Source organism: Fragaria vesca, linkage group LG3 (genome assembly GCF_000184155.1).
Source record: "Fragaria vesca subsp. vesca linkage group LG3, FraVesHawaii_1.0, whole genome shotgun sequence".
Lineage (NCBI taxonomy): Eukaryota > Viridiplantae > Streptophyta > Magnoliopsida > Rosales > Rosaceae > Fragaria > Fragaria vesca.
The window spans coordinates 22873135-22883822 of NC_020493.1; the positions used below are offsets into that span (position 1 = coordinate 22873135).

Consider the following 10688-nt stretch of genomic DNA (forward strand, 5'->3'; position numbering starts at 1 on the left):
GTCGGTTCTCCACCCTCCGGCGCCGGCGACGGCGCGCCTCCACCCCAGAACACTCCAGCAGCGTCCTCGACCACTTTCCCTCCTCGACGAGTCTGTTTCTTTCCAATTTCCGGTGAGATCGACTTTGTTTGAAGTTTTAGGTGATCTCGCCGGAAAACTGGAAAAAAACGGACTCGCCGGGGAGGGAAAGTGGTCGGGGATGCTGCTGAAGTGTTCTGGGGTGGAGGCGCGCCGTCGTCAGCACCGGAGGGTGGAGAACGGAAGGACGTCCGCATTTTAAGCCGAGTGCGGACGTCCACTTCACATCCGGCCTATATATATATATATATATATGTCACACCCAAATTTCGAAGGATAATTTTCAAAAATTTTGGCATGATATATCTTAAAATATTATAATCCCATAACCTGATTCAACAACAAACTTCACAGGAAACTAAAAATTCAATGCGGAAATGTAATTCATACAACTTAACATTGAGTTAAATATTACATTTCCTTGTTTATATAAACTTGAAAGTCAAGAAAATGAAACATTCACATGAGTTTAAAACTGTCTAACCCAAATATAAAAATATACAGAGTACAGCAAAACCCAACAAAAAACCCTGCCACTAAGCCTCCGCCTCAACCCTGCTAATCCTCACTTGCAGGTCTAACCCCTACATCAAGAACTGATGCACCGGGTTGTAAACAACAAACCCGGTAAGCTAAAAAGCCCGTATGAGTAATTCTCAAAATAACACAACACCTCCAACAACCCATTATAACACAAGAACAAATATATCAATAATTAAGTCCACAAATCCAACACATTTGCAATTAACATGTACCCATGAGTACGTCCTAGGTATTAATAAATACCCCTCATGACCTACAACAACAAACTGTGTTCCCATGGGTCCCAGATACCATACGGTATCTCCCATGACCTACATTGACAGACGGACTAGAGATCTATTTCTAACCGCAACCAATTACCCGGCCAAAGGCTTGGAACCCGGTTTGACTGTCTAATATCAAATACAAAAATGATAAATAACATTTTAACCGCAACCAATCACCCAAATATGGGCTTGGAACCCGGTTTGGCTATTTATCCAACAATCATAATATCACAACATTATCCTCAACAACACAATATCACATCATAAATTATATCTTTCCACATGGATATATTTACATGAGAAAAAATATAGATTTTCCACAAGAATAATCTATCAATAATCAATAAAATTATGATCACATGAATCTCAAAATAGCATATAAAGAAAATTTGTTTTATCTTACCTATGAGCCGTTGGCGATCAAGCTCATATATTTTTTTAAAACAATTAAAAGCATATTATTAAATCCAACATCATCATCATCATCATTATCATATGACCATAATAACATTAGGTTCAAAAGTGAACATTGGTGAGATTTACTCACCTATTATCCTGCTGCAATTTCCACAAGACGGCAATTGCAAGTTAAAACATAATTTCACAAATCACCTAAAATCACACAATTAAAACCTTAGTTGTCAAGACCCATCCTGAATTTCACCCTGAAACCCGAAGTAAATCCTGCGGGGACCACCTCCAAGAAAAGTTTACCGAAAAATTCGGCATAACCTCCCTTGAAAATGGACAACCCTTCCTAATAATACCTGCATACACTTCAAAAGAATCCATTTATAATCCTCTACTCTTGGAGCCTTCGTGCTCCCCAAATCACAACACCACCCAAAATTTACTAATCTAAACAAATCTCATATCCAACCATTTATAGGTTCAGAGCAACTCTAACAGGAAGAAAGGAAACAAAATAAATTAACAAGCGGAAGCTATATGATGACTATGCCTCATCTCCAGGTACGCCCGACCTCAACTAAGCTAACCTGAAAGCTGGGCATTTTTAAAATGAAGGGCCCAGGGGAAAACATTTGAAACACGTTAGAGTGAGTGGACAAAAACATAAATTTAATGAAAATATTTATGCTTTCCCAATTACATTTCCATAGAAAATATGCTGCATGCGACAGACTCAAAAACGCTCAAACACAAAAACTGGCAATTTCATGACTAGCTCCGGCCAATCTCCAAAGCTCAAAAATATACAGCCTCTCAGGCTAAAATAAAATATATATGTATTACACTCGTCATATCCCTTGTATGAATTTTCTTGAAACAACCAAGACAAATAGAAAATTCACACAAGGCTACGACGCTTGCGTCTAACGCTCACATCGCACCATAATGACATTTTACCTCATTATGGTGGAAAAGACGGTGTATAAATATATACGCGCATATCGCCTATATAAATTATTATATTTATATAGGGCTACGACGATTGCGTCTAACGCTCACGTCGCACCATAATAGAATTTTTACCTCAGTATGGTGGAAAAGCACGTATAGCTAGCTAGCATTCCTTCATATACATATTATTCTCATAATCATCCAAATATGGATATATATATATATATATATATACATACTCACCGAAAATCTCATTTTCGGTAACTCTTCAAAAATAATAAAAATCGCCAATTGCAAAAGAAGCAATAAATATATGGCTACACTGAAAATCTCATTTCCGGTAACTTTCCAAATAGCGAAGTTAACAAAATAAAATAAGAGCATTTACTTCCAAAAATAACTTCGCGAAATAAACAATTCCACAAATTGATATTCAATAAAATCATTCATTTAAAATGAAATCACCGCATGCTTATAATTTAAAACGAACGTCCACTCACAACTTTAGGCCTAAGCCTGACGTCAATCCGAGGTCTCTCCAATTCGAGCCTCCTCACTTCCTGTTCCAAATAATTATTAAGCCTCCAAACTAGGATAAAACTTTTATAAAATTTCTGAAATAAAATAGAGCCTATAATTTCATCTCTCTTGCCCAACTTCTCCATTTTTAATCTAGCAAGACTCACATCACTCCGCACTTACCGAAAGCCATAATTTAACTTTTTTAGACTTTAAACCTGCTAAACCAACTGCCGAAATTCCAATTTAATAACCACCACAAACCTTAACCAATGAAAAATCCCAAACCTTATCAAAACTCGTCCAAAAATTCCAAATTATACTTCATTAAACTTCTCTCATGAAAATAAACCCAAAAACATGAAAAAAACTGCCCCTAAGGGGCGGCGGCCGGTAGCCGGATTCCGGCGAACCCCAATGCTTCTCAAAATTTAGCACAACACTCCTCTCAACACACACAACAACTTCCTTAACTAACACAAAGTCCATTTCTAAGGCTAACTAGGGTAATCGAACCAAAACTTCCATAAATCCCTAAAAACTTCAATTATACATTTCTCCACAACAACAACGAATTAGATTAATTCCTTTTGAGGGAATACTCACCTTGATGAGGGCTACAAGATGAGCCAAAGATTCCGACCTATGGTGGCCGGAGGTGGGATTTCCGGCGAAAAGCTTCCCGGCGGGTTTTCCTCCTCTCCGGCGGGTTAGAGGCTCGGGCCCTAGACCGGGGAGGGAGAGGAGGTGGCGGGGGTCCGAACAGGGGTGGTCCGATGGTCCCTGGTGGCCGGACGGCGGCGGACAGAGCTGCTGCAAGCCGGCGGGTCGGGGACGGGTCAGGGACAGCTCAGGGGAGAGGGAGAGAGTCCGGGAGAGGGAGAAAAGAAAATGGGTTGGGTTTTCCAACCGGTTCCACCATCCCAAATCATTTAAACCCAACATCAAAATAACACCACAAAATAAATACCCCAATAAAAATTACCTTTTACTAGCTAAAATTACCATTTTTACCGTCGTCACATTTTTCTCCTACTAATAAATCCTCCGAAATAATCGTCCCTTAAAACCCCTCTAGGGACCAATTACACTATAACTTCATTGACGGAGATGGTGAAATTCTTATTATAATCAAGCTAGTAAATAAGGTAAAAATTTAAGGGTCGGGATGTGACATTAGTAACTAAAATACTATACGTTATCACAATACCCTTAACTAGCCCTTAGTTCAAGGGAGGACAACTTTCCAAAGTCATTGAACTTAGAGACCCAAAATGGCTGCCTCTAATCCTCAAATCCTAACCCAACCTCTACCAAGCCTAATAACAAACTTAAAGTCCTAACATACGAACATTGCTCACAACCTAGAAATTCTACATCTCAATAAGCTCACCACAACAAGAGCTATCCAAAACACAGCAACCAAAGCCACAAACCCTACCAGACGCGCTGCCACGCGTCATCACAAGCGGCAACGAGTGGGCCCCACGTGCCTCCATGAACTTCCGATTTTGAGAAAACTCTCAACAGTAAAGTTGAAGCTTGAAGCAAGGGGAACAACTTTCATACCTGAGGCTTCAACCAATTTTGGCCGGAACCGGCCAGAAACTGCCCCGAAACCCTAACCCGAAATCACACCTCAAACCTGCAAAACCGGCCTCAAAACCTCAAAAACTCACTTCAATCTATGCCTAGCCACAACTAGAAGGAGGAGGGGATCAAGACTCACCTAAGGATGCCCCTCGTCGCCGCCGGAAACGGCGAGTCCGACCAGAGACGCAGCAGCCCTCTTTCCGGCAACACAGCTCCGGATCTGGCGTGCCACACTGAGCAGCAGCTGCCCAGCCTTAAAGAGAGCACTTGTGGGAGTCTAATGGGACCGGTGGCGGTCCAATCGGTGGCCGAATGGTGGTGCTAGCTCCGGCAGGAGTTGGGTTCTCGGGGAAGCTTAGGAGAGGAAGAGGGAGAAGAGAGAGAAGAGAGAAAAGAGAGGGAAGAGAGAGAGAAAAAAAAGAGGTTGACTTGTTTTTAGGGTTTCCAAAAACATCCCACACACATTTTTCTACTTATACTCTTTTCAAACCCGGAAACATACTTCCTCTGAACATAACTTCTTCATACGACATCTGTTTCAGACGTGCCGCTTGTCTACGAACTCGTATCGACAAACTCTACAACTTTCGTGAATGAAGTTTTTGAAGATAATTTACGGAAAATAAAGTCAGCTTTTGGTCTCTTAAAAGTCAAAGCATCTTAAATTAAACTCCCGAAACTTCAACTTCGCATAAACCAAAGAATTTTCATAAATAATCATTCATTAAATATAGGAATAATACAAGGAAAATTGATATGAAAATCTAGGGTATTACAATCTACCCCCCTTAAAGGAATTTTGCCCCGAAATTCAAAGATACTAACCCAAAAACAACTTGGGGTATTTAGCCCTCATGTCCGACTCTAACTCCCAAGATGCATCACCCTCATCATGATGACTCCAACACACCTTAACCAAATCGACTTCCTTCCTTCGAAGCCTCTTGGTTGATCTATCCAAGATTCGAACCGGTTCAACAACAAAGGTTGCATCTGCATTCACCTTGATAGAACTATAGTCAATGACATGTGATGCATCCGAAATATACTTCCTTAATAAGGACACATGAAACACATTGTGTATCCCGGACATGATAGGAGGTAAGGCAAGCCGATAAGCCAAATCTCCTACTTTCTCCAAAATCTCAAAAGGCCCTACATACCTAGGAGCCAACTTCCCCCTCTTGCCAAATCTCACCACCCCTTTAGTAGGTGAGACTTTCAAGAACACATGATCCCCAACATCAAACTCTACTTGCCTCCTCTTCAAGTCGGCATAGCTTTTTTGCCTGCATTGCGCCGTTCAGATCCTATCTCGGATAATAGAGACATTCTCAGTCGTCTCTTGAACAATATCAGGACCCAACAGCTCACTACCACCCACCTCCGCCCAACAAATAGGTGATCTACACGGCCTCCCATAGAGTGCCTCATATGGTGCCATGCCGATACTAAAGTGATAGCTATTATTGTAGGCAAACTCAATCAATTGGAGGTGATCCTCACAACCTCCCTTGAAGTCTATGACACAAGCCCTCATCATATCTTCTAACACCTGATTCACCCGCTCAGTCTGAGGGTGAAATGCTATGCTCATGTCTAAGGTAGTACCCATGGCTTTCTGAAAGCCACCCCAAAACTTTGAAGTGAATCGGGGGTCTCGATCTGAAACAATCGAAGTAGGCACTCCATGAAGCCTCACTATCTCCTTCACATACAACTTGCACAAATTAACCATCTACCATGTACGACATTGACACAGGAAGGAAATGTGGTGACTTCGTCAAACAGTCCACAATCACCCATTTATCGTTTTCCGGTGATCCTCGGCGAGGCCGCTGAATTCCAGTTTCCGGCGAGATTGACTTTATTTGAAGTTTCGGGTGATCTCGCCGGAAAACTGAAATTCGGCGGACTCGCCGGGGAGGGAAAGTGATCGGGGACGCTGGTGGAGTTTGCTGGGATGGAAGCGAGCCGTCGTTGGCGCCGGACGGTGGCGAACGAAGCTCCATGCGCACTTACGCACGTGCGCTTCATATCCGGGCCTATATATATATATATATATATATATATATATATAGGAGACATGAAGTGTCACACCTCAACTCGAGTAAAGGGTGAGACAAGTTGGTATCAGAGCACGATATTGTTGTTTGAATTAAATGCGGATGATATTGAGATCTTGAATTGATTACGATATGTCTATATTGGAAAGCATGCAACTCGAGTAAAGGGTGTGACATGAAGATAGAAAATGGTAGGCAAAATCATATGATGCAAAGCAATGAAGGTTAACAAAACTTCAGTCTTCAGATTCATTGATATTGTTTCGAACTTTCGATACAAACTCAGGCCAAAGAGGACTGTCAACAAAGCATGAACATTGTTACAATACTCTGTCTGTGGAGGTGTACTGTAATCGCATACATAATAAATTAATAACAGTACAATGCATCAATTTTTTTTTTTAACTAAATAGAGTTTCAGGCGATATTAGCTCTTCTGTAACAGCCCATTTCGGGCGACAGTAAATTCAGATGTTTGTATAAATCTGGAAAGTCTGAATATTATCAGGGACAGCTTCTATTAATTATTCAGGATTATTAAGGATTATTTTGTGCTACTGTTCAATAATCACTTCAGTTTCAGAAGCTCCAAGTTTACTTCTTATTTCACAAGTACAATAATATAGTCGCAAGTTACAGAACTGGCATTACTCTGGTTTACCAGCAAGGATGCGACGCCGTTTCAGGTTGGAGGGGACAACTCCGGATCCCCTAGACTCCATGGTAAGCATCTTTAAAGAAATTTTTCGTAGATAATCCGACTGCAAAGAGAGATTCGCACAAAACTAAGATTATAGATGAAGCTATAACACATTTCAATACAAAGAGGGAGTTGTAAAACAAACAGTAGCACACCATGCAACTGAACTACATATCATAAAGTGTATGTAGCATATAGCTATTAAAACCCAAAGAGTCATGGAAGTACCTGGCTTGATGCAGCAGCATATACCTTTTCCTCAAACCTTGCAGCAATTCTATGTAGTTCATGTAACCCCTCTTGGCCTGAGAAGGGGAGATGCCTCTTCAACGTATCAAGTCTTTACATGCAATACATGTAGCAAGTCAATGACAATGACCATGTAGAAATCAACATCAACGGACTTAAACAAAATTAGACTGAAGAATACACAAACGAATGGCATTGTCCAAAAAGAATAATATAAAAACCATAATGGACAAAATAATACTCCTTTAGCTTTCATGTCCACATCAGGCCAAAGGCATAAGCATTTGAAAACAATTCTAGTCTCACAAAAAGGGTAAATGACTGATATATGATTCAATGTTAGTATTTTCAATACATCCGGCCAGTTGAATATTGATCTGTACAAAAAATATGATGAATCATCTGATTTTATCATACAGCTACTCGTTTTCTGCTATAAATCCATTATAACCCTAAAGCTGCACTCTTTTGATTAGTGCCTCAGTAATTGAGATTTCCTTATATGCTCAACAAACTATGACCCCAACTGTCTTTGATACAAAAAGCTACTGAAAGGGAACCATCAATTAGTCTTCTACTAGTGCTGGGAAGTTCCCACATAAACACTCTTATGGGATGAACAAAGTAACATGCTTTCAGAAAAATAGATCCCCTTCAAAACCATTGTTCATGACACAAAGAGAGTTGAAAAGTAGAAAAAGAAACATTACAAGTGTTATGTATATCTGCAGATTAGAGTGTTCTTATGTTTAACATGAAAATTTAGGATCCTAAGAGCTATGGAAATACGAGGGCTGTAAGCAGCAGAAGGGATCGTTTTCTCAATTTTTCATCTAATTCCTCTTCATATCATAGAAATTGAGATGCCTAATCAGTACATCCAATCATTACATGTTATAGGTTAATGATCATCAAGGTATAGAAATACTTAAATAGAAATGATAAATTCTTAGTAAACAATGTATTTATCATTTTTCTTCCATTCCAAACATACTTACATCTTGTTGGCAATTCTTTGCCTTGAATCCGGCCTTATGTCCATCCTCCAATCACCGGCTTCATTCGAGGCTTCTCTAGCTTGTGAAGGCCTCTGATCACTGTTGATATTGGCATCCATCAAAATTTTTAAAAAAAAATTAGTACACTTGGAAATTCTTCCCGGACTTCTAAATGACACCCAACAATCTACTCGTAACACCCAAGGCCAGTATTACATTTAAAATGTACTAATTCTCTGTGGTTCAAGACTTCAAGTAGCTCCTCTTGGTCAGAGAAGAAGACATGTCTCTTCAAAAGATCTAGACTGAAGAATACAGTGAACAAGGGACTGAACAGCGAAATGAACAAATAGTACATAGTAAATGTTCATATAAGACCAGAAAGAAGGAATAAGCAGTTGGTAACAATATCTAGTCTCAGGAAAAGGGCAATGACTTATGTATGATTCAAGGTCAGTATATTCAACCATCCACCTTGATATTAATCTGAGCATCATCGAATTTTGTCATGTCCCTCAAGCTGCACTCAAGCTTAGTCTGTACTTATTTAACCATCATATCCCACAAGCTGCACGCTTTCAGTTAGTACCTCTGTAATTGAAATCCTCCTGTTCATTAAACTATGACCGAACTGTCTCTAATATAAGAAGCTACTGAAAGGGAACCATCAATCATCTACTAGTTTGGGGTACTTCCCACATAAACACTCTTATGGCATGAACAAATTAACACGCTTTTAGAAAAACAGATCGATTCAAAAACTACTACGCCATTATCAATGACACAAAGAGAGTTAAAAGCAGAGAGACCAAAAATACAACTGTAATGTATATGTGCACATTAGAGTACTCCTATGTTTAACATGAAAATTGATGAAGCAGGAGTATGATTCTCTTTCTTAAACCACAGAACTATTTTTTCTGGTTTCGTCTAGTTCCTCTTGATATCATAGAAACTGAGAGGCCTAATCAGTACATTCAATCATTACATGTAATAAGTTAATGACCATGAAGGCATAGGGATTCTTAACTATTAACATGCAGCAACATTGAATTCTTAGTAAACAATGTATTACTTATTTTCTTACTTTCCAAACATGCATACTTACATCATGTTGACAACTACTCTTTGCCTTGAATGTGCCATAAAGTTAATCCTCCAATCGTCGGCGTCACTCAAGGCTTCTCCACCCTGTGGAGGCCTCTGACCACTGTTGATATTGGCATCAAGGACATGAAGTCGTTCCAAGTTGGACGGGGGACTGGTTGCAACTTTCTTGGCCTCCATGGTAAGCATCTTAATACAAATACGTCGTAGATAATCTGTCTGGAAAAAAAAAAAATTGCACAATACTGTGATAGTATACGGAACAATAGTACGTCACTGATACAAGGAGATTTGATTTATAAACGGTAGCACACTATGCAAGCGAAATACATATCACAATGTGTAAGTACCTGGCTTGATGCAGCAGCATATACCTTTTCCTCAAACCTTGCAGCAATTCTATGTAGTTCATGTAACCCCTCTTGGCCTGAGAAGGGGAGATGCCTCTTCAACGTATCAATTCTTTACATGCAATACATGTAGCAAAGGGTTATGTATATCTGCACATTAGAGTGCTCTTATGTTTAACATGAAAATAAAGGATCCTAAGAGCTATGGAAATACGAGGGCTGCAGAATGAATCTTTTTTCTCAATTTTTCGTCTAATTCTTCTTCTTATCATAGAAACTGAGATGCCTAATCAGTACATCCAATCATTACATCTTAAAAGTTAATGATCATAGAAATACTTAAACAGCAATGATAAATTCATAGTAAGAAATGTACATATTTCTTATTTTCTTACATTCCAAACATACTTACATCTTGTTGACAATTCTTTGCCTTGCATCTGGCATCAAGTCATTCCTCCAATCGGCGGCCTCATTCGAGGCTTCTCCAGCCTGTGGAGGCCTCTGTTCACTATTGATATCGGCATCCATCCAAATCTAACAATCAAAATTACCGAAGATGAATTGCAAAACCAGATAAAAACTGCAACAACAATCAGAACCAAGAGTAAATCAAATCATCCCGATACTTGGATCATCATGACTGAAAGAACTTTGAGATTATTACCTAAGAGAGGTAGAGAGGAAGATCCGAAGATACAGGGGTTGACCGACTCAAATGAAGAATCATATAATCGTGCTGTGGACTATACTATCTTCTTGGTTACCTTTATAGAAAATGAACCTGCTATTTTTTTTTAACCAATTCTATTATCATAAAATTAGCAAAATAAACTTGATTCTCCTCTCTCTCTCTC

At 39.5% G+C, this 10688-nt stretch overlaps 1 protein-coding gene across 1 annotated transcript; it reads right to left on the minus strand.

Annotated features, from left to right (window-relative positions):
* Positions 1-6654: 6654 nt before the first annotated feature.
* Positions 6655-10634, minus strand: LOC101302340. The gene is made up of 7 exons (XM_004294865.1): positions 10499-10634; positions 10244-10368; positions 9832-9943; positions 9483-9700; positions 8375-8473; positions 7356-7467; positions 6655-7188 (listed from the first exon to the last, which is right to left on the minus strand). The coding sequence occupies exons 2-7, from the start codon at positions 10360-10362 to the stop codon at positions 7075-7077; spliced, it is 774 nt and encodes a 257-aa protein (XP_004294913.1). The 5' UTR covers positions 10363-10368; positions 10499-10634; the 3' UTR covers positions 6655-7074.
* Positions 10635-10688: the final 54 nt, after the last annotated feature.